The sequence below is a fragment of the Schistocerca cancellata genome, chromosome 1 (genome assembly GCF_023864275.1).
Source record: "Schistocerca cancellata isolate TAMUIC-IGC-003103 chromosome 1, iqSchCanc2.1, whole genome shotgun sequence".
Classification (NCBI taxonomy): Eukaryota; Metazoa; Arthropoda; class Insecta; order Orthoptera; family Acrididae; genus Schistocerca; species Schistocerca cancellata.
In genome coordinates this window covers 16,763,532-16,789,264 of record NC_064626.1, presented here as the reverse complement: position 1 = coordinate 16,789,264, position 25,733 = coordinate 16,763,532, and the positions used below count along the sequence as shown (strand labels likewise).

The 25,733-nt window shown below is 39.4% G+C and overlaps 1 protein-coding gene across 1 annotated transcript in view; it reads right to left on the bottom strand.

The window, feature by feature from the left end:
- LOC126164465 (protein flightless-1) overlaps nt 1-25,733 on the bottom strand; it is a 167,036-nt gene that overhangs the window by 10,480 nt on the left and 130,823 nt on the right. The window contains exons 17-20 of the mRNA XM_049920242.1: nt 12,776-12,929; nt 4,451-4,637; nt 3,975-4,226; nt 1,925-2,051 (exon numbers count right to left, since the gene is read on the bottom strand). Coding sequence (XP_049776199.1) covers nt 1,925-2,051; nt 3,975-4,226; nt 4,451-4,637; nt 12,776-12,929 — 720 coding nt within the window. The remainder of the gene's footprint in view (nt 1-1,924; nt 2,052-3,974; nt 4,227-4,450; nt 4,638-12,775; nt 12,930-25,733) is intronic.

Sequence of the window (25,733 nt, the reverse complement as noted above, 5' to 3'; positions counted from 1 at the left end):
CGGAATATTTTACCCAAGAGGACGCCATCATCATTTAATCATACAGTAAAGCTGCATGCCCTCGGGAAAAATTACGGCCGTAGTTTCCCCTTGCTTTCAGCCGTTCGCAGTACCAGCACAGCAAGGCCGTTTTGGTTATTGTTACAAGGCCAGATCAGTCAATCATCCAGACTGTTGCCCTTGCAACTACTGAAAAGGCTGCTGCCCCTCTTCAGGAACCACACGTTTGTCTGGCCTCTCAACAGATACCCCTCCGTTGTTGTTGTACCTACGGTACGGCTATCTGTATCGCTGAGGCACACAAGGCTCCCCACCAACGGCAAGGTCCATGGTTCATGGGGGGGCAAAAACCAGTATGGAATGAATAATCTACAGAATACTCTCCAACAGCCTACATATCACTCCTCTAGAGATTGTGATGGCAAGATTAGATTAATTACAATATACACAGTGGCATTTGGACTGTCATGTTTTCCACACACTATACACAATTAGAATGCGAAGAAATCCTAATATGTAACATATTAAGTACACTCTGTCAGTCATTTTACAGAGATTTATACAGTATTTATGTAAATATGCATTCCCGAATCACTGTGACCAGTATAAGTAAAACACAGAAGCTGAACAGTACTTATGAATAAAAGATACTCTACTGTAAACTATTACAGGAACAATCCAAGTAGTAACATTTAATGTGTTAACTGTACAAATGAGGACAAGTGAGAAGCTATGCAATGTTAGTATCAGGTACAGAAGGCGGCAACATTATTTTCTTGAAGAAAGTCTGTAAGTTTAAATATAACAGAAAAAACACAAATGAAAAAGAAAAGCACTAAGACTTCCAGAATTAGATGTTCCTTCTGTTCATGACAAAAGAATAAACAGAAGTGAACAAAAAATAACAGCAAGTAGTACACTGACAGAGCAGAGTGTAAATCAGAGCCCTAGGTTAATAAAGGCACAGAACAAAACAATGTACTAGACACTGAATTTCCATCTTCCACTATACAGTCCAACTTCACCACTGCTGGTCCCTAGCTCAAATGAGAGGAGCAGGGTTGGGCTCGGGTTAGCAACCTGACCCTGTAAAATTTTTTACTGCAACAGAAACAACAAATTCAGCAATTCAAACCTCAAAACTGGTTGCTGATCGATTTCACAGGAGGGCACTTGTTCCCCGATATGCCACCTAGCATTGGAGTAATTAGGTCTGTTTCTTGTCATATCTTCTGTTTTTGCCTAAGATGTGAGGGAGAGTTCTTTAGTTTCAGACACTAAAAGTTCTGTTAGATTCTTTGCACAATAATTATTTTACTGTCATGTGCTGTATCTGAACACAGTTTTGAAGAAACCAAACCAACATAAGATGGAAGTTGTTCTGTGAAACTATGACTGGATCTGTCCTTAGACTATTTTGAAATTTTAAATTTGTATGAGAACTGTGTGTTTGACACTTCAGATTTCACGTGATTTATACTACAGACAAACAACTAACCAACCTTGAATCTGTACAACATAACTCAAAATTAAGACTCCAAGCATAAATCTTTGGAAACTTATCATATGTAATAATGAAGTGGTAGTTGTCACTTTCCAGGCATACATGGCAGACTACTCATAACAAAGGTAAAGAACTTATTGACAGTTCAAAATGCAAATGGAAACACATGTTGAATCATAATAATGAATTAAATAACCATGTTTCAGAAATATTGATTAATATCAATGGAAAATGAAAAGGTCTGTGTCTGAAAGAACTTGTGTATACTCATTTAGTAGCATAAAACTAATTTTATAAAAGATGTGTGTGATATATTCAATTACATATGGAAGTGTAGATTATTATGAACAAATTACATAATGATTTGATGTTATCAACTAAATGTAGTGAATACTTACAGACAACACTGCAAAAACTTACATTGTTAAACATTTCTTCTGCTATTTCAACTACAAGTCTTGCCTCATCAGGATCAGCTTTTGACCCTAACCACACATAAACTATCCCCGTCAACTCCTCGTTGTTGAAAGGTACTTTCAAAATATAACTGAAATCAACAAACCACCAAGAAGTGAGTAAGTAATTTTGTAATAAGTCAGCAATTAACTTAAAAGAATACACTAACGTAACTGCAAGGCAGCAATAACACACACACACAAGGAAGAAGGAACATAATGGTTTAATGTGCCATGAACAATGACACCATTAGGGATGGATAAAAAGTGTTGTAGAATCTTCTGTCTGTTATCAGAAAAGCAAAACACAATATTCCTCACAGTGCTGTAAATATTTATCTGCTAATAAAGAGACAAGTACAGATGCATTACAATTACACCACCAAACACAGTTTGGAGAAAGATGGAGTTCAAGGTAAAGAAGGAAAAACAAATAAACTAAGAGTGAAGAGGTTTAATTTTTCTGGTGTGCACACTATTTTGTCTCATTTATTGTCTGTTGTGGAAATATCCAGTAAAAATTTACGTGAGTCGAAGTTTAGCCTGAACAGTGATTTACACTATCTGCTTGTCTGATGTTCTCTTGTACTGCAACTAAAATATGATGGAAAGGGACAAATACAGCAGTGTCAGCACCCACATCTGAGTTGGCATTGTGTTAGAAATACATATGATAATTAATGTGTTTCTTAGGCATACTATGACAGCTGTTGTCTGTAAGGATGATATACTTTAATACCATATGTACTTTTTTTGTGGGTTCCATCTAATAAATGATAATGCCCAACAACAAGAGCCCAACTCACTGTATTACTACCTAAATAATGCCAAAGTACAGGACCACTAATTATAATTTGAGAACTTCATGCATCTGAAATGGCAGCTTCCTTACTGCACTTAAAAAATCCAATCCAACATGCACTAACTCCTTGTGGCTAAAGGACTAAGCCTTGCAGGGGGAGAGGACAGGATTTTTTTTTTTTTGGGTGGGTAGGGGGGGGGGGGCACTCTTTTGAAAATACTGTGATCTAGACAATTACTTTATATTTCAAAATTTTGAAAAAAATATTCTATGTTTTTAATGAATTCTTCTGCCAGATTCCATAAATGTTTAAATTTTTTAGTTAAACCAAAAAATTCAAGTCTTAGATAGTTTTTTTGGAGAGGCAGAAAGTATCTCCCCAACTCCCTGTAATGCACATTATGGAAAGTGTGTTGGTATTGCTAGGGTTAAAGCTGAAGGCCATCACCATGGACCACTGCTGATCTCTGGAGAGCACATCTCCAGCACTGGAAAGTATTACCAGGCTTGATCAACAGGTATGGGGAGTTGATGTACATCCTGTGGTGTCACCACATCTCCTATTGTCATTCTGCATGCCATCAACAAAGAATCATCACACACAGTTAAACACCACTCACAGCCCACTGTCACTTTGCCGTGACTAATTTTGTTACACAGATCTCCATGATCTCTTAAGTTACAGACACGAAAAAGTAATAATGTTCATTTTGTTCATGAAGCACAAGGACCATTCCTAAAATGAATTACAAGACCACATAGTTGAATTTGCGTCCTTTATCAAGTTCTGAAAATTTAGATTTATTGTCAGTAAGATACTGCCACAAGCTCTAGTGTGAACTGTGTGGCATAGTGGTTAGTGTCATATGGTGCATGTTGCATATTGCCAATTCAAACCTGACCACCAGGATTTTTTTGTTATTTCACATTTATTTATTTATTTTTTAAGGTTCTTGAAATATCTTACATCTGGAATATTAAATGTTTGTATAAATAATTGCATTCCCTGTCCAGGAGGTTAAATCTGTTCTGGTTGTATACTTCGTCAGTAATAAACTTGCTTTAATTTCTAGGTGTTGTACTTCACTGATGACCCTGCCTTCAGATGAACACTCGATTGTGATTTCGATGTGACAATAGTGTCACAAATATGAGGACCACAGTAGCAAATCCTCCTTTTAAAATATGTTTACACAATTTCTGGCATTCTTACCAAAACGCAGAGTTGAGGGCCAGTGGATCAGGCCTTATCTGTATCAGTCTTGTACATAATGGACTTCCATTGGAACGAAGATGATAAAATTCCACTGGAGGTCCTGTTGAAGGTGGTGGTTCCTTACGTTTTCCTTGGTGGATTACAAATTTTCTTTTGAAATGTGCCATAAATTTTAAATTCTCTTGCTGCTGATGAGTTCTCACAACTTCCAGTTTTTCTCCAAACAAAGACTTGAATTTTTTCTGCAAACTGTAAAAAAAAAATCTCTCTCATTAGATGGCAAAGTACTGCCTACATTAACTCAAAAATATTGTTATTTGTCTTATACAGTACAACAGATTTACTCTAAAATAATGATGAAAAAGACAATATATGAAGTGTCAGTGACTAGCATGTATCTATGACAAGTTGAAACACTTTCAAAAACGTTCCACAGTTGCTTGTAAAGTCTCCTTGGCTTTTACAGTACATACCTAAAAGTAAAAGTAAGCCATCCCATGTTGGATGCTTCTCGTCCTTGCCAGAAATACACAACACACTGAAAGTCGTCTTCAACCTGTCCTTGGTCAGTTTCATCATCAGCATTTCCTTCATCCGGAACCTCACCAGGTACCCAGTAACGGCAAAGGAACACATAACAGTCCCGACTGTAGAAGTGACCTGAAAATTTTCTCAATATTTAGTACCAAAATATGAAGAGAAACATATGTTCATATTTGAAAATGTTAGTAAGAAACACTTCTACTGCTATCAAGATACAATTTAAAAATTTAGATGTCATTTTTCAGAGCAGAGCTCACTGTTGAAATGATCGACTTTAAACACATTGTCTCAAAGCAATAAACAACATTACACATGTTACTCATAAAGATGATGGCATTATCTTTTCAGGTACACACAAACATCAAACACTGTCACTATTGATGATACAGAATTAATGTTTGCAATGGGATTTTGTCTAAGTTTGCTTTGGTGGACCATTATTCATCTTTCACTAATTTTCAAATGCGTATCAGTTAATGTGCACAGAATATTAGCAGCCTGCTCTCTTATTGTGAGATATCATGCTTTGTTTTACTCCTTTACCTTCTATACAGGTATATTAAACTTTGGATATTATTTCTAACACCATATGACAATTTCTGCTGGTCTGTATCACATGAAATGTTATTCTCAATAGTTCTCATTTTATTGTCACATAATTCATTTGGTATTTGAAAAAGTGAATTATATATCTTTAATAGTATATTTCATTTAATTTTACTAAGGCCTCTTTAGAAAATCAAAAAATTCACTGAATCTTTTCGATCTGCAAATGTCATGAAACTCAAGTTGTATGACATTTAGTGAGATTACATTAGTTTTATTCATTGTAAATACCAAAGACTGGAAACAGACAATTACAATGTTTGAAGGATTTAGCAGATGCATAAATAACAAAGAATTAATAACACACAACCATGTGACTATTTGTAGCCAATTATAATCATTAACATAATGCGTTCCTGGGAAGTCGTGGGTGGATTATAAGTGATGGAAAGAGTAAAGGTAACCACTAACCACATACATGATGTGTTGATCAGTGAGCAGGCATGTAAGACTGGAAACATTGCTGAGCTTTCAAATAGTATCCTGCCATGTCCAATGTCCAACCTAATGCTAGTAGTGTACCTTCCATACCAAGAACACGAACCACTCCTTCACTCACTCTCAACTATCCCCAGGCCAGTATCACTCGGAGCCCTGTACAACACCACTGAGACCACCTCACTAGACACAAACATCTCCTGTGCACATGACCACACTATCCCTCCCAACACCAGCCAACTCCAAACTTTCCACTTAAAACCTTATGCACCTGATAGACTACATGCTTATGAGTAACTTGGTATTATTTGGTGATTACGCATACAAACAAATCTTCTGTAACAGACATGTGCTGCAGCATGATGCCCTCATATACTGACCTGTTTATGGGCCATTTAAGGAAAATATTCCTTGTCACCAAAATCCTACACCCCTTTGTCTGGTTCAGGTTCAGTGATAATACCTTCATGATATGGATGCAAGGCCAAGATACTCTATCCTCATTCCCTCATCAACTCAACCCTTTCTATCATATCCACTGTACTTGGTGTTCCCCAGCTCAGTATGCCATCTTCCTGGATGTTGATACCCACCTCTCGGATGGTTGCATAAAAAGCTCTGCCCATATACATCAAAGCAACCATCAGCAGTACCTCCATTTTGGTAGCTGCCATCCACCACACACTCAAACGTCTCTCCTATACAGTTCAGTCCCAGCATTCTGAAAGTCTTTCCAAGGCCTTCACAGACAGGGATTACCCTCCAAGCATACTTCACAAATAGATCCCCTGTGCCACATCCACACAAGGCCTTAATCCTCCACGCATTCTCATGGCCCAACTGCAAATAAGCATCCCCTTATTAGTTAAAATTACCTCAGACTGTAACAACTTAACCAAATCCTTCACTACAGCTTCCACTACTGATCACTGCACTGGAAAATCCTTTTTTATTTCTACCCAGATATACTCCACTGCTCATCCAACGAAATATCCTTGTCCATCCTTTTGCCACACCTACCCCCAACAACTTTCCAAATGGGTCATACTCTTGCGTAAGACCCAGGTGTGAGACCTGTCCTGTGCTCCCATCTAGCTCAACCTATTCTTGTCCTACCAGAGATACAACTATTATGTGGGTGTGAGCACCAATTAACTGTCCACCCAAACGATTGTCCATTGCTAGTCTGTGCCACAGAGCAGAGCTGACCACTTAGTTGCAGAACATGACACCGAGCACAGGCTTGACTTCACTGTTTGCTTTACAATCTGTGCCATTTGCATCTGGATTGACAATTTCAGACAGAATATCAGTAATAAAATATGTGATTGTTCTTGGACAGCAAAACAATGAGTATAGTGATTAGTTTTATCATACATGATTTTCTATTGACTTAACCCTCAAATGCTCCTAACTGACAACATTCCCAAAACTAATAGTGAAATGGACATCATGTGAGAATGTTCAGTATAGTTAATAATTCATGACGTATCACTACAGCTTATCAAAAGAGTTCAAGAAATGTTATAATATACTGTTGTAGTATTGCATTCAGTGTACTGATACACAGAAAACAGTTTTTACTCAGTAAATACATGAGATTTGGGAAATTATGTAACATACAATACATCTGAAGACACCATGAACTACTACAACAATTTTTAAAAAATGTGTACATAATGCTTTACACTAAAAACCTGCTCTATATCCAGTACCTGCTATTAACAACTAGCTAAAATTCCAAGTGGAAGTGATGCATAGAAAATGGTAAGATACCAAGTTTCACCACTTTAAAAACACAATTTCTTTTGTTAGATTATTAATACAATCATTAACATACACCATCTGTCCAAAAAATTTATGGAGTGACTTCATTCCTTGGGTATAAATGACATCAACACAGTAACTACAGTGGCAGCTTGAACTACCAAATGTAAACAGATCTGCATTCGACCATTCAGTATGCAGTATTAAGAACGTGCAGTCATCGTGTGTCAACATTACTGTGTCACAGAACACAATGGAGGAGCATCTCCAAAAGAGCTCAGGACATTTTCTAGAATGTTCTGAAGAAAAGAAACATGTATGCGAAGTTTGTCTGACATACATTTGTAATGGGTTCATTACTATTTGCTAGCGCACTTGAGCAGATGTAATTTTGATGATTGCTCACGCGCTGTCTGCGATATGGAATATCTATGCTACAATAGAAGCACTGTTGGCAGTAAGTCGAGTTTAGTAGCTCGCAGAGAGCAGTCATGTTTTGTAGCTCACACAGAGCACATGAGTTGTGGAGTTCAGACAGGGCAGTGCAGTGGTTGACTTGTGTTGGGCCAGTCGTGCAGAACGATGGTGGTGCCTGAGCAATGTGGTATAAGGTAAAATAAAAAAAAAAAATACATATATTATTGTTCTTTGTTGCCGCGTGCATATGTTAATTGCCACAACTGATTTAACCACAACTGTAATGTTAAAGTCCCATGTAATTCCTTTGAGAAATTTTCAATAATAACTTTTGTTCTGAAGAAAACTTTTTCCAGTTATTTATCTGCGTTTAAAGATTTTATGAATTTTTCCTGTGCATACTCATGTTGATTAAGCAAAAGAAAATAAGTTGTTTTCCTACAAATGAAAATCTAGTGGCCAGCATTGCACTGGACTATGCCAAAAATTTTCTTATAGAAGCAGATATATAGATAGCATTAGCCGGTGACATCATTGTGAGGTAAGAATTTTTCAGTTTATTCAGAATGGTTTCACAGGGCCATGACACAGTGCTGCTGACATCAAAACTTATTAATCTCGATATGCATCCAGTCTTTAATGGAAGGTCACATTAAAACTTGAAATTTTATTATTGGAAAGAAATTTCTCTATTGGGAACTTAAACGAGATTTTTTTGTTGGGAGGTTACACTAGATGTGAATAATATAACTATTTTTCTGTTGGGAAGTTACACATTGATTCCCAAACATACACGACAACATGTGGTCCCTGCTGTGACTTGATTGAAATGTGATATGCGGACAATTTTTTTCTGTGATGAGAATTGGTATTATCAATACAAACCCACATGAAGGGTAAATGCTTTGATGGCATTTCCTACACTCGAACCAATGTGACACATGAGTTGATCATCATCCAAAAGAAGGAATTTTCTGACATTTTCACATAACTGTATGATAGTTCTGTGCATTCTACTCAAGTAAGGGGAGACTCTAGAGAACATCTGAAGCAGTAAAACCATCACCTTAACTTTTCCAGTTTTTTACCAATCCAGATTTTATAAACCGTTTGGACTGATATGGTAATCTAATACTTTTGGTTCACTATGGACAGTAAAAAAAAGTAACAAAGGCAATTCCATTTAACATAACACACAGCAGTTGTCAATTAAGCACAAAAGAACTGTAGACTCATAGCCTAACTGTTAACAAAACTACTTGTACAAGTTACTCTGAGGTATGATCTAATCTATGATTCTATTTAATTATTCCTGGAGTTCAACACGCCACCAAAACTGAAGATAAAGTGTAGCACCAGCCAAGCTTCAGATAGGTGTGGAAACAGCAGTCACCTGTGGTCTTACTAAATAAATTTCCTAGCACTAACTTCTACTGATTTACGATAATCAAAAAAATCTAAATTAAAACGCATTGTCCCACTCAGTGCCTCCAAAATGTGAGACCCATATTGTATCTCTGACACTAACATCAACCTACCTATTAAAAATGAACTGATTGCAAATAAACTACTGAGTATACTACAATACACTGTATGTACAGTCATGCTGATACTATTTGCTGTAGACACAAATCAAAAACAACACACCTTATTAGCATAAGATAAGTAGATAAGACAATTATTCAAATCATCATGCTGTGAATACAACAGGAACAGATCATAGAATGGGTTGGCTCATTCCATACTTGACTTTCAGAAACAATGGTCAATTGTTTTGAGCAACACGATTGGGTAGCAAAGGTTGTGGACATGACACGATTTTCTCAAAAATCACAATTTATGCAATTAACTGAATTTCGGTGTGGTCACACAGTGGACAAGTGTGATGCTGAGTGATCCCTTCAATAAACCGACTACTAACACACTGGAAGTGAGGTTTCAACTGTACATCACTGTTAACGCTGATGGTTCATTGGATGTGCACTCGCTAACTATCCAGGTTCCAGTCAGAAATGGCATAAATATGTGTACTTAGACTGTCACATCATGAAACTTGCAGCCATTTGTGAATGAAACACAAATTATAAAGATTCTTCAATGCATAATGTGTTTCTCCTGCACATGTTCAAAGTTTTGATTAATTCCAACAGATGGCAGAGTAGTAATGAACCGTCAAAACAGCGTCTACACAAGGCAATCATTACAAGCAACATGCTTTAATTGAATTCTTTGATGCGGGAAAAGAAATCATGGTGAACACCCATCAAAGCTAATGTGCACTGTACGGTAATGACACAGCTGATAGGAATATTGTTTGGTGATGGGTAAAGAGAGTTAAAGCACCAGAAAGTGCAGAACTGTGCTCCATAATCACTCATATGTCATCATTAAAAAGTGGGCAGTTCAAAGCAGCTCCCTCTGTTGGCAAAGTCATGATGACAGTCTTTTGGAAAAAGTGAAGGTGTAATTCTCATGGATGTGTTGCCAGATTCAAGAATCGTTTCCAGTGAATTCAATTAGACGAGAATCCAAAAGAAATGTTAGTGCAACACGACAATGTATGCAACCACATCCAAGTCTCAGAACCTGGAAACACACTGCCAAATTGGGCTGGACACTACTGCCTCATAGTTTGCAGCAATGACTGCACTGATTCAGTGTTTTTAGTATTCTTTGAAGGAACACTGAACAATATGTACGTATTATCATTAAGCAAGACAATGCCAATGTTTTTTGCATCATCCAATGTCCTCTACAGGTTGATCATCTACTACAATGACAAGCCAGTCACCAGATCTGTGTCCTTTTGGAAATGTGCATTGGTGGTCTTAGGAAATTTTGATAACAGTGGGAAGAAGTGCGATCACTATCTCCCAAAACGATGTGAAACATTCTTAAGATTGTTTCTATATATGACAGCATTGTAGTTAGAGAAAGTTATGCAAAGGCTTAAAATGACTGTTCAAGACAAGTTCATTCACATGGGACTATTGCTTCAGAGCATTCACATTCCACTACCCACTAGAGTTATAGCAATGATTTATGTTTAATAAAAATTAATGGATATACTACTGTACAAAACTGACTTTGTGGAGTAGACAAAATGTTGTGCATGCAACCAAATTTGGGAATAACTTGTTCATTCCAACAAAACTGAAATGGAAAGAATGTTGATTTCAGTCACTAATGGTAATGCTGGAGATGGGGGGGGTTAGAGATGGAGACCAAGTGAGGCGAGATAGAGATGAAGGGAGGCAGACTGGGACTGTTGCAGCTATTAAAAATGTAAATGTAGTGTGACTAGGGCCTCCTGTCGGGTAGACCATTCGCCAGGTGCATGTCTTTCTATTTGATGCCACTTCGGTGACTTGCGCGTCAATGGGGATGAAATGATGATGATTAGGACAACACAACACGCAGTCCCTGCGCGGGGAAAATCTCCAACCCAGCCAGGGATCAAACCCGGGCCCTTAGGATTGACATTCTGTCACGCTGACCACTCAGCTACTGGGGGCAGACATTTGCAACTATTACAAAGTATTTTTAAAAACAGAATCACTTGCTAATGTGTAAAATGACATGCAATTTACTAAGCCGTGCATCACATTTTGGTGCCAGCCCTGTTAAATCTGTGTGGGACCTCATAAGATGATAAATAGTGCACAGATGAAGAAAAGCAAAAGGAAGCGCTGACTCTGGTATACTGTTGTTATATTTTCTGTACGCACAGTATCCTCCAGTTTTTCCACTTAGTTCAATTATGTTTCCAAGATAAAGAGAAATTTTTTGGCATCTAATATAAATGCAAGCATTAGGACATCTTTTGAGAAGGTATTTATATGGAGTGGAGTGTGCTACAAAAGTGAAACATGGGCACAGCACAAGAAAAGAATAGAAGCTTCTCAGATGAGGTGCTACAGAAGAATGCTGAAAATTTCATGGGTAGATCAAATAAATAATGAAGAAATATTAATTGAATTGGGGAAAGAGAGATATTTGTGGCTCAACTTTACTAAAAGATGGAATGAATTGTTAGGAAACATCATGAGGCAGCAAGGAATCATAAATGTGGCAGTGGCAGAGGGTAAGGGTGGAGGGAGGAGGGGGGAAGGGGGTGTCAAAATTGTAGAGGGAGACCAAGGATAGACAGCCAGCAGCTTCAAATGGCTGTGGGTTGCAGTAATTACACATAAAAGAAGAGACTGACAGCACAGGACAGACTAGTGTGGAAAGCTGCGTCAAAACAGTCTTCAAACTGAAGACCACAAGAACATGGTGAACTCATTGTAACATCAACTGTCATATTTTCATTGCTCTGACCTTCAGTCTTTATTCTGTGTCTTAAGCTCCATGTTTATGTTTCCATTAATATGATAAAACAGGGCCTGCCTTCTAGCACGAACACTTCTGTTTGCTTTTATCCTAATATGCTTCATGATAAAGTTTGTCATCATCAATTATTTTCTCTGAAAACATAATGGTAAATAAAATCTGTGAATTTGGATTTCCTGACACAAAGTTATCACTACTCACATTGCCTTTGTGTTAACTCAGCAGAGATTAAATTTTGTGTTTTGTGTGACTGTCTATTAATCTTTCTGGTAATATATTATTGTAATTTTTGGATTTTTTGAGGATCTTTGGGCACCACATTGCTCAGTGTAATTTCTTAGTTGCCTTTTTTTGTGAAGCTGTACCAGTATTAACCTGTGTTTTCCTTGTATTCATTCACAGTTCGGTTTACTTACTGCTCTCGGAGAAGACAATTTCCAGGCTACTACTGCACTTTGTGTCACTACTTTGCACGTCTGAGTCGTCAAACATAAACTTTTTTCTAGCTACACAGCACACCCTATTAAACGTAAGTCTATGATGTTTACACTCACAATACTATTTACTCTGCAATGTAAGCAATTTACAATAATAATAGTTATTATTAACTATTATTTATTGGTCTAGTAACTACATGTGAAAATTACAAAAGATCTTAGCATACTGTCCCTTAAAAGCTATTCAAGGGTACTTACCTAGTTCTTCCTCTGGCAGTCGAACAAACTTCTTTCCTTCTAAAACAAAAGCCTCCATTGCGTCCAAATCTTCATTCCACTCTTCCATAAGTTGTTGAGCCTCAGCAAGTGACATCGGTGGTTGTCGAGGTGTAAAGAGAGCAGCCAAATCAGCCTGTTGCATAAATACATATTATTACTCCACATGGTAAATGCAATATTTTCTTCAGTAAATTGAGAATGCAATGTACTTATACACAAATGACCTTCGTAAAAATAAGGTATTAAAGCCGATCACCATTTTGTTAACAAAAGGGCCACCCACCAGACATTCATTAACTATGAGGGTGAATCAAGTATAAAGCAGAATTTTTCATTTACACGCCATTACATTAATGGAGTGTGTCACGATCTCTGTTCATTTTTGTTATCGTTTCCAGTGATTGCCTTCCACAGCAAGAACACTGTCGTACTGTTTCTTTAGTGAGGATCGCAATGTCAGACTGGGATGTACCATCATCTGATGCCCGACGCATTGTAATCAGGTTTTTTACAAGAGATAATTTTGACAATACTTGTGGCACAGTTCAGCGACAACACCACAAGAAAGATTCAAGAGTACACAGGGCACAAACAGTTATTATGTGGATGTGAAAACGTTGAGAATGCACCTCACCAACATCAGCTGAGGACCAGCACGGCTGAATGAGGTTCCTGCGACAGTCTTTTGTATTTTAAAAGAGTTCTTCTCATCAAGTTTCTCCATGAACATCACACTGTGAATGCTGCATACTATTGCCAACTTTTGTTTTCAAGGAGGTTGGGGGAGGAGGGAAAAGGGGGGGGGGAGAGAGAGAGAGAGAGAGAGAGAGAGAGAGAGAGAGAGAGAAACCAATGGCACAGTAGAAATATTAATGCACAACTGGCTGCTGTCATAGGCACATTCACTTTACGAAAATGGGATCAAGAAACTGTTGATCTGAGAGCATATAGCAAAATAGGTTCGTGTGTGTGAATTTTTCTGAAGCTAAATAAATGTATAAAAGTAATTCCAGTTTACATTCGATTCAATCTCGCATACAATGAGATATATGAATGGCAGAACAGCATCAACAAGGAGCTAACTGTCCACAGAGCTTCATACTGTGGCTAACAGAAATGAAGCAAAGAAAATTCTTCAATCTATTGGCAAACACTTTTTTTTTCATTTACACGCCATTACATTAATGGAGTGTGTCACGATCTCTGTTCATTTTTGTTATCGTTTCCAGTGATTGCCTTCCACAGCAAGAACACTGTCGTACTGTTTCTTTAGTGAGGATCGCAATGTCAGACTGGGATGTACCATCATCTGATGCCCGACGCATTGGCATGTGCGTGTGCACGTAACTGTGGTTACGTACTGGGCACAGTGTGGGAACAGTTACTGTAATGGAGAAGGAGTTTGACCGCAATACTGCCAGGATCCACATCACCACTGTACCTGTTCGATCACTCCAATGGTGGGAATGGAACTGTCTTTCCACCACTAGTGTCCATATACTTCTAATTTTAAAAAGCTAACCTCCGCAATATTCCAGAAGCTCTCCTCGATCTATTTACATACACACAACGTTCACTCATCTTGGCACGTAGTCATCTGCCTATGATGGTGGTGGCAGTTTAAGACACTGAAAGTTTGGGTTCCAGCACTGTATGTATATGATTTAGCAATGACAAAATGTTTCCCTCAGAAACTAGTCATAAAAAATTATGACATAAAATATTTTACTGAGAAACCATTTTCTCACACATTTGATATGGATAACAAAGCAGTTTCCTAAATTAACTGCCAATTTTACGTTATGCTCGGATAACTGTGTTCACAATTTAAAACATCGAAAGGGTAGCTTCTAGCTATGTGTCTAGGGCTTTGACATCATGTTTAGTCAGTGGTGTGAAGAATGTTTACCTGTCTTCAGTAAATCATTTGAAACAGAAACTTCAAACATCGACTTTCTTTTTTGCAATGAAACGTTTAGTACATACTGTTAAATAGGGACACTTTCCTGATGTTGTGTAAAATCTTATTTATTTGATCATGAACTGCTTTTGGCTTCTTAGTCCATCTTCAGGTGACAATTTAATGTCATTACCATAGCTAACACTATTTGCAACTTACACAATAATAACATGAATAACGCTTCTATGTGATTCGAATGTGGTTTTTATATGTTCACTAAAAGCTGAAGTTGGATTGTCAATAAAGAGTTTAACTTTACCACTTCAATCACTTCTGCTTACTAAAACTAACGTTTTTGAATTGTTTGCTTTTTGTAGTGATGGCACTGTTGGAAATGAGTTTCTTCTTAAACTTCCTCAATGTATAAAGTCAAACGAAGAAAGTACTTCACAAGCAGCAGCACTTTTGAAATCATGGGCTAGTAAAGACTTTTTACTAACAATGTGAGCTCAAGGTTTACTTTATGTAGATCTGTCTGTGCAAAATGTAGCACATTTAATGCCTCTATTTAGGGATTTGAGTACTAAAGTAGTAATTGTTACTTTTGTAACTTCATGATTTGATCAGCGAACTGTTGCATGTGCACGAGTGTTGCACCAGCTGTGTGAGAGTTGTGATTGTGTGAAAGTGTGTGTGTTTTCTTGTTCAGAAAAAAGATTTTGTGTGAAACCTTAATATATTAGCAGTCTTTTTCATTGTGCAAGTATGCAACTTAATGTCTGCTCTATGTGGTGAGTAGCAATCTATCATTTCCATACTGTTGTTATTCCATCCAGCACTTCCCACTATTTGAAAACTTTATTTTCCAATTTTTATCAAACATAACAATTTCTGGGTTTGCAGGCCATTTTATCTGAGGTTGTGACACTTAATTATCACCCAATGATGGCATAAGAAGCTGAAAGCCAGTTTGTGATCAAAGAAATGTCATGTTCAGTTTATCTTATGTATCAGTCACTGTCTATCATGTTTCAAACTGAAACAAAATTTTACTGTTAAACGTGCATAACTATGAGGACTAGTAAAAAAAAAAAAAAAAAAAAAAAGGTTTGCTTGATCTCAGCTGTAATTTTGCTTCAAGTAACATCATTTTATAAATTCTGTTAAGAACCAGTCAGAAGTAATAATGTGTATCCTTAGGTAAACATTACTATGGACTTTCCACACATCTCCATTGCAAGTTATAAGGAAGAAAGATTAAAATTTAATGTCCCACAGACAAAAAGGCAATTAGTGATGGAGTAGGTGCCGGGATAGGGGAAGAAAGTTGTCTGTGCCTTGTCAAAAGAACCATCCCATCATTTACCTTGAGAAATTTAGGGAAATCATGGAAAACTTAAATCTGGATGACTGGACAGGAATTTGCAATCATGAGTTGAAAGTTGGAGGCAGCTAATGGAAGGATAGTATTAGGCTGTGAATGATCAACCGTTTATCAAATAACAATTTTAGCCAGAAAATAGAAATTATTCACATTGCATGGTATGCCCCTCTTCCATATTTTGCTTTTACCACACACTGACATTTCTGTCATTAATACATACATAGTACATTTGTCATTTTAGCGTTGAAATGGCTACTGTATTTACTCAAATCTAAGCCGCACTTTTTTTCCGGGTTTTGTAATCCAAAAAACCGCCTGCGGCTTAGAATTGAGTGCAAAGTAAGCGGAAGTTCTGAAAAATGTTGGTAGGTGCCGCCAAAACTAACTTCTGCCGTCGAATATATGTTCCGCTACACAGGCATGCTTTGCAAGCACAAAGATAAATACTGGCGAAAAAACCTCTGCGTCAGTAAATAAATAAAAAAAAGGTGGAATACGAGCATTTTTTTCCTCCGCCCCGAGTTTCGACCACTGCATTTCCATACATTATCCATCGAAGTAAATACAAATTCCGTATTGTTCATCTTCAAATGTTGCAGCGTTTCAATGAACTACGAAAATCCGACTGGCAAGACTGTTAGGGATGTTTGTCAATATGGCCAACCCTACGTTCTGAATTTTTTCCTACCTGTGAGAAGAGATGGTTGCTAATAGGAGCTTTTATTAATTGTGAATCACATGCAGTATTCTCTTCACCATAAGAATAATACGAATATAAACATTTTGCCATTATTCTTTCGTGTTTGCTGCTATCTCGTATAAATTCTGCCTGCCTAATAAACTATGAAACTAGAGAGAGACAACAGCAAACGCGGAAGAATATACATATCACGTCATGTTTATATTCGTATTATTCTTATGCGTAATAGTGATACAGTCAGAAATGAAGCACAGCAATTGACTAGATTTTTAAATTTAAGATGACTCTAGTTTCTGTGCAGAATGTAATGTACTAAGGAGGCGTCTGCAAAGATTTTCAAACGGAGAAAAATTTTCGCTAAACTTTCGTTCTGAACATCATCTATCATACACAGTCTATTATTTGGTTCTTGTTGACCATTATTAAAGAAAGCAGCAGTGTTAAGTAACAACAAATAGCAGTCTCTTGCCATTGTTTTGCTAATGAGACGATTCCATTTTTTTAATTGTACGCGGCGGTAGCACGCACAAAAGCAAGACATGCCGCGAGCGGCGACAGGCCATAAACACTCATTATCAGAATGCGACAAACAATGCATGAGACAGTACAGTAATGCATCTTCAGCTTAGAGTGACGTCAACACCTAATACAGAGAGAACGGCACTTATCAGATCAAAGAAAAATAAGCAATCAATTCAAATCAGACGAAGCACGTGAAAAAGGAAGAGTACCCGTATAAATACGGATGCGCCTGACACATAGCAATGGCTACCTGGTAAAGCTTAACTGCTAAGCTTACGACTCTAACCAAACTACTGTAGCTGTATCGTCATTCATTCGACCTAAATTGTGCCTCATATTACAATGGACCCACTTTGTTTCGATTTGGAGGTGCGGCCTAAAACTTTTCTCTCCCCTTGAATTTCGAGTCTCAAATATCAGGTGCGGCTTAGATTCGGGAAATTTATTTTTCCTTGATTTCGAGTCTTATTTTTCAGGTGCGGCTTAGATTCGAGTGCGGCTTAGATTCGAGTAAATGCGGTAATAAGTTCGTCTGGAATACAGACTCTCAGTTGAAGTGACGGACTGATCTCTAGCATAGCCTGAGGTCTAGATTAAGTTTGACAGAGATAGTTCAGTTGCCGACTGGCTAGTCAGTCACATGTAATATGAAATCTTGGTTGTGGTGGCTGACTGGTGTGTAGTGTAGCCTCAAGTTTAGGTAAGGTTAGGAGGTGACAGTTTGGTTGAGAGTTGGTGATGCCAAGGAATGTGACTACAGAATTGAATGTGAATGTGAAGTGTCAGCTGTGTTGACAGACTTTTCTTCGTGCCATTGGCCATGCAGATCTGGTGTCCCACTATCTTAACTTCCCATGATCACTTGTAACAGGTGCCACCAACAGAAACTAGAAGATAAAGGTGCAGACAGGCCCTTGTAAAGTTTTTCTGTACCATTTAATAAATTGATTTGCATTTAAAATTAAAAACAAATACTTTGATGCCAAATACAGACTTTAATTGTCATGTTTGCAGTGTCCCTTACAAATAGCACAAAAACTTACACTTTTCAGAGGACTTTAAAAAATGGTGAAAATTGCAGGCAAATGTAAATCTCGGGAAATTACTTTTTAAGCATGTACACAAGTTTTACACTTCATAAACACATTGATGGGCCATATTTTTTCATGGAAAAATCCAGATTTATAGGTTGTTTCATTTTCTTCTGTTGAAGTTCATCCTATCTGGTTATCTAGGTCACAAATACATTTGAAAGTTTTCATGTTTATGTCAACAACTTGGCCTAAGTCCAAAAGTTGTTATAAGAGCTGAACATATTGTACATCGGTAAGTGTGTGACAGCACGCACTGCCTAATATGTTCCAAAATGTCGCACATAAAAACAGGATTTTTTCGGGGCTCATACCTGAGGTTCTATTGGTGACAGAAAGGTAGTGTCAAGCATTTTGTATCGCCCTTTGGCCAAGGACTATTTGTATACCTAACAGTAGGATCATCCTGCCCCTTTTGTTATTGGGAACAAAAACAAATGCAGTCATAAGCTCCATGTCATAACATTAGAACACTAATAAGTAAAAGAAGTTAAAAGCAACTACACATTACGCTCAATCAGCAGAAGGAAAGTGAGCTGGGGATCACCACATAACAAGTGGTGATGCCTAAAAAGACAGAACCCAATACACCACCTAGCTAAAATTATCTCCTTGTGACGTGAGGGCCGAGAGGTGGTCAGCCAAGCCACCGGGAAAAGTTTAAATCCCTGGAACTTGTTCCCATGAAGAGAAGACCAGTGGTGATTCCAAAGTGACACCATCTGCCAACAGATGGCAGCATGGAGATCATCTGAAGGAATGGAAGAGATAGCAGGCTGAGGTATGAGGACTGCAGCCTTGGCAACAGTGTCAGCACCTCATTTCTGGCCAGACAAATGTGACCAGAAACCCACATGAACATCACAGTGGCACCCTCAACAGTGAGTAAGTGCAAGCTGTCTTGGACCATTAGCACTTTTTTTAAGGGATGGACTGTTTATAGCACACAGAGAGACTGAAGGACACCGAGAGAATCAGAGCATACGAAACACGTCGCCAGATGCACTGGGTGGTCTGATAAGAGGATGTAGAGCTCCCCTGTAAAAAAATCTAGCATTGTTCTGAAAGCAAATAACAAAAATGGTCGGTGTCAATGATGAATGCACACCCAACACCACAGACAGTCTTAGAGCCATCAAGGTACATGAAGGTGCTACAGCTAAGGTGCATCCAAAAGTCAAGAAACTTACAGCAATAGGTGAAATCCGGAGTACAGTCCTTAGGAAACACATGAAGTCCAAGAGAACACAGGCCAACGCATGTAGAGTTCATACCCATTGGAAACGTGGCAGGAAGTGTGAAGGTAAGGAGCAGTTCCCAAAAACGAACTCCGGGAGGTAACAGAGAAGATGAACTTGGCCCCTTTTGGCGGTCAAGGGAGTCATCGAAAAGGAGGGCATAGGACAGGTGGCGAGGCATGGAAGACAAACAGCATGCATATCTTCTGAGGAGGAAATCACACCAGTATGAGACTGGTAGTTAGGTAGCTTCTGCATAGAGACTCTCAACCAGGCTAGTGTAAAAGGCGCCAGTGGCCAAACATATTCCACGATGGTGGATTTTGTTAAAGACAGTGCAATATGGACAGACATGCACAGGAATAACTGAAACACCCATAGTCTAGTTTCAAACAGACACGGGATCGGTACAAACAGAGGAGGGTGATCTGTTCCGTTCTCCAGGAAGTGCCACTTAGGACACAAAGGGACCAGACACAGCATGCAACCAGATAAGACACATGGGAGGACCTTGAAAGTTTCTTATCAAGCACGAGCCCCAGGAGTTTTGTAGTTTCAGCAAATAGAACAGCAGCAGGCCCACAATGTAGACAGTGGAGCAAAACCCATTGTGCTGCCAGAAACTCACACAAACGGTTTTGTCAGTGGAAAAGCATAAACCATTGTCAATGCTCCACATGCCACCCGTTAATGGCTACAGCAAAGAGGATGATGCTCAGGATGGAGCTCTGAGGCACCCCGTTCTCCTGGATAAAAGTGTCCTACAAGGCCGAACCCCTGCATGCCTCGAAAACTCTGTCTTTTAAAAATTCCTTCAGGAAACGGGATTGGCAGCCTTGGAAGCCCCACATGTACACAGTACAGAGGGTGCCAGTTCTCCAGCAGGTGTCATAGGCTTTCTCCAAATCAAAAAACAAGGCCACAGTCTGATATTTCCACAGAAAACTGTTCACAACTCCGGTTGACAAAGTGATGAAATGGTCCATTGCAGCACGGCACTCTCGAAGTCCACTTTGCGCAGTGGTTAGCAGATTGCAAGACTCGAGCCACCATACCAGCCGGCCATGAATTGTATGTTCCATCCCCTTGCAAACACAGCTGGTGAAAAAAATAGGGCAGTAGCTAGAGGGAAGGTGTTTGTCCTCACCAGGCTTATGTATGGGTCTGACAGTGCTTTCACACCAAGGTCTGAGATATGTGCCAAATGCGATTGTACATACGAAAAAGAAAGTGTGTGCCCAGAAGAGAAAGATGCTGCAACATCTGAATGTGGACATTGTCCAGTCTTGGGGTGAAAGATCGGGATGTAGTGAGAACATGGTGTAGCTTACTCATAGCAAAGGCGGCATTGTAGCAGTCACGATTCTCAGAAGACAAGGACATCGCCCAAGCCTCTGAGGGAAACAGGTTGAGCTCAAAATCGGCAAAAAATAGTGGCTCAAGGTGTTGGGGATAGCAATAGGTGTTGGAAATAGCAATAGGGTCCACAATGACATCATCTGCTATGGTCAGGCTGGAAACTGGGGAATGGACCTTGGTCCCAGAGAGTCAACAGACATTGTCCAACATGACGGAAGAGGGAGTGAAACTGGTAAAAGAACTAGTGAATGAAATCAAACTAGCTTTTTTGCTATCCCAAAGAATGCGACAACATTGAGCACACAACTGTTTATAAAAAATGAAGTTTGCCATTTTAGGATGATGGTTAAAAACGCAGAAAGGACGTATCTGCATGCAAATCGCACTGCGGCAGCTTAGTCCACCAGGGGACCAGGACAAGGCGTGGTAAGGGTGACGTGTGAGGTATGGAATGTTCTGCAGTGGTAAGGATAACATTCATGAAGTACTCTACCTGGTCATCACAACTGGGGAAATGTTGTTCATCAAAGGTCGTTAGGCAGGAGTCAAGTCTCCAGTCGGCCTTAGAAAGCCAGCAATTGGGTTTATACACAGGTGTAGTAGTAGTCAGCAAGTGGATGGCACATGGGAAATGGTCACTAGAGTACGTGACAGAGACAATGGACCATTCGAGATGATGGGCGAGATTGGCAGTACAGAAAGAGAAGACCAAATGGGAATAGGTGTGTGTGGAGTCTGAAAAGAATGTGTGTGCTCCAGTTGACGTCAAGTTGACTGCGAAGGTCAGCGAAGAGGGAATCTCTTCGACAGGTTCTCAAAGAGCCCTAGAGGGGATGGTGGGCATAAAAGTTGCTTAGCAGCTAAAAAGGTGTGGGAACTAACCAATAACCTGGAGTAAGTCAGCCCTGCTGACAGCAAATGACATAGGGATGAAGACGTTACAAAGAGAAAACGTGAAATGAGGAAGGAAAAAATGGCTATAAACATCATCCCGGATGAGCAGCATGACTCCCCCATGAGATGGAATATTGTCCTCGGCAGGAAGGCCAAAGCGGACCGCAAGGAAAAGTGAGGATGCAATTTTGTTTCTTGAAGACACAAAACGATTGGATGCTGCGTTTCAAAGAGCAGCTGTAATTCTTCCTTGTTAGATCTAATGCTGCAAACTTTCCACTGGAGAAGTGTCATAACGGGAAATGTGGAGGAGGGAACAAATGAAGGGTAATAACCTTGCCAGCTACCAAGTCTCAGCCTTCGAAGACTCACTGCTGCAGGACGCAGAGGCTGGAGGGTCTCGTTCCATGAAATCTACAGAAGATCAGCATTCTTCCTGGGCTAGTGTGCAGATTCCACGGCAGGAAAACTGTTGGCAGTGTGCACCAGTGAAAAGGTGATTGGCCGAGTGACAGTGTTGAAGAGGATCTCCGAGTCGGGGAAGGAGAAGGCCCTTTGAATATGTTCGATTTCTTAGATTGTTTTTGATTGGCAGATGAAGACTCAGATGTTTGTTGGCTGCAAGGACATAAAAAGGTCTTCACAGAAGTCTCCCTTTTGTTCTTTTCAACCTGCTGGTTGTGTAGCAGGCGATTTCGCTGCCGGAGGCCAAGATTTTGTGACTTATTGAACAGCTGTAAGAGAAAGAGAGAGGGATGCTACCATCATTCTGATCACTTTCACAACTGCAGTAATGAATTTAAGGTCACATCTCTGTGTGGCCATGTCCTCCATGGAGTGAGGCATAGCAAGAATGGTACTGTAAATGCCGGATGGTAAGATGCAGGGCTTTCAACTAGCCAACAACTTGCAAGCAACAGGACATTCACGGGATTACAATTGATACAGTGGGGAGAAGGAGGTGGGCAATCGCTCTCATGAGCATCTCCACCACAAGTACCAGATTTGGCCGTATTTTTAGAGGATGCCTGCCTTAATCTTGGATGGAAGCGCTACTCGATAAAATGTGAGACAGAGAGTGTGTGTAGGCACTAGAAATGTGCATCCATATTTTCATTACCTGATGGACTGCAGTAACGCCATGATCAGAGAGATCAGTCCGGATTTCTCCCTCGCTAAGACTATCATGCAGCCGAGTGTAAATAACACCAAGAGAATTATTCAGTGTATGATGGGCTTTGTCACAGATGGGATAGCTGTGGAGGAGTGAAGTTGTAAGCTTGAAACTCACAATTGATCTCCAAAAGCAAAGTCCCGTTATGTAAGCAAGAGCAGGATTTCACAGGGCCGGCAACTGCATCAGTACTTTTCTGAATAATAAATGGATTAACTGTAGCAAACGACTGACCTCCTACAGTATGTGATACCAGGAGGAAGCGACATGCAGCTGGGACAGTCCTTTGAATCTTTAGCTTCTTTCCATTTATGTTTAGTAGATGTAGACTTAGATGATTGCCTCATTGCAAAAAAATCTCCCTTGATTGTCAGCATCTACGATTGCACACTCCTTTCAACTGGGTGCATCCCAGAGAGGGGTTCACCCACCTCGGGTGATTGCTCACACCTCAAATCGCATCTCCCAAACTCCTGACAGAGGGACTAATTGGTAATTGGAAAGGTAACAGATCAGGCAATCATCCCTCCCTGGGCCTGGCCTGTACCAGGGAATACATGTGAACCCTATCGGTCAACCCGGGGTTGAAAACAATCTGTTACCCAGTCACCTGTTACGTGTCAAATGCACTGGCCAGCTTTCAGGAGCGCACAGGAGGAGGACGAAGAAACAGAGAAAAAACTCCCACACTACAGCAGAGGAAGGGGCTGAGATGGAGAATGAAGAAAGAAAGTAAAAATAAATGAGGAACAGTTCCACAGCCGGGCTATCGAAACTCTGGAATGCATTCCATAAACTATCGAAGTCGTGTTCCCCAAGGGATAGAAAAAAGAATAGGAGGAGGATAGACATGCAGCACAGGAAGGGAAGAGGTGCTGCAAGGGCTGGGGGCCCGTGGTAGCCAAGCATGAACTCACCGAACAATTGTGATCCCCCTGAGCGGTATCACTTTTCTGTAACTATTCTACAGTACGGGGGTAAAGTAGAATATTACAAAGTTCCTTCAGCTTAGACAAATGGAACAAATCAGTTGGTTCTTTTCACATTATATGTGGTCTATCATGTGCCTTAAGGGGTGGAAAAGCAGTTTTGTTCATGGGCAGTTCCGGAGAAAACCCAAAAAACTACACATTCCTAGATGGCTTTACACAGAAAATGTTTGAATTTTTTAATGATATATTCCATTGGAAAAAAGCTCCTATCAGAGGACAAAAAAGGTGAATATGATCCTTTCTAAAAGAGTGGAAAGTGGGGATATTGGATGCCTAATTCTACCCTCCTCACCACGTTTAAAAACTTTCTCAAAAATACTGGAATATGAACATAATCATGCTTTTTTATGCAGAGAGAGAATGAGACATTGGCAGTGGGACTGAGATGGAAAAGTAATAAATACTAGAAAATAGTACACAATGGTCATAGCATATAAAGAGTGAAGAAGACAATGGCAATGGGACAGAAAGAGAGGGGCACAGTAGCAGCAAAATGAGGTTGACAGTGACAGAACAGTACTAGGAAAAGAGTGAAGGGAATAGTGCCAGTCATAGAGGGATAAAGAAAAGGAGGAAGTGGAAGTGGGCGAGAGCCAACAACAATGAGAGAGTCAGTGACAATGAGGACGTATGAGTGACAGTGAGAAGAGACAGCAGCAGTGGAAAGGAATGAATGAATGAATGAGGTAATAGTGGTAACAGAGTGCAAGAGGGAGACAGTGACAACATGAGGAGACAGCAGTAGTACGACAGAATGAAAGAGACTGGGCTGTGAGCCAGGAGACAGTGACAAAGAGGAACGAAGAGATATTGACAATTGGGCTGAATGAGTGAGAGAGATTGGGCAAGGGGGAATGGATGAGTATGAACAACTTACAACGATGGGCTAACAGATGTGAGCAAGTTACAATCACGGAAGCTTCTGGGAGTGAGACGCGAGTTGTATGTAAAAAGAGAATGTGATATGCTTTTGCATTCCAAAATTTTTGGGAAATTTTTAAAGGTACTGATGAAGATAGAACGAGGCAGCTGGTACCCCACTTTTCAGTCAGAGTCTTTTAAAACAAGCGCGTATTAGCCTTTTCCGCTAGTACATATACACAACATTAAAACGTAGACACGAAGTATATCTACATACAAATTACAAAACTTGCTACATCAAACGTTAAAAACGATATTTTAAGAGAAATATTCAAAATGTAGGATGACAGTCAGCAATGGGTGGTGATGACAATTATGTAATGTTGTGGGCCCAATGACATAATTATGTTCTATAAATGTTATCATGAAGTTAAATGTATGTAGATATGTGGTGGCATAATGAACGTAGTTCTGTAGGACATGATATAGAGTGGAACACCTAGTAAAATTTTAGCTATGCTGTCAGGTCCCTACACTTCTGAAATCATGGAATGTAATTAGTTCCCAATCTAAGCATCATTTCCTAAATTGTCACATAACAATATACCATATACTATTTCATAACATTGCCCTGCAAATCAAAAGTAATGTTCCCCCTCCCAATATAGTTCATAGATTTTACTGCCAGAAATGCTATGTCTGTGAAGGTTTTACTGTGGTTTGTATATTATCTGGAAGCAACACAACCACAGCTCTTATTAACTGTTGCAAACTTTACTTCGGTGCGGACTAATTCTGAAGTGTTGGCCCAACCAACACTTC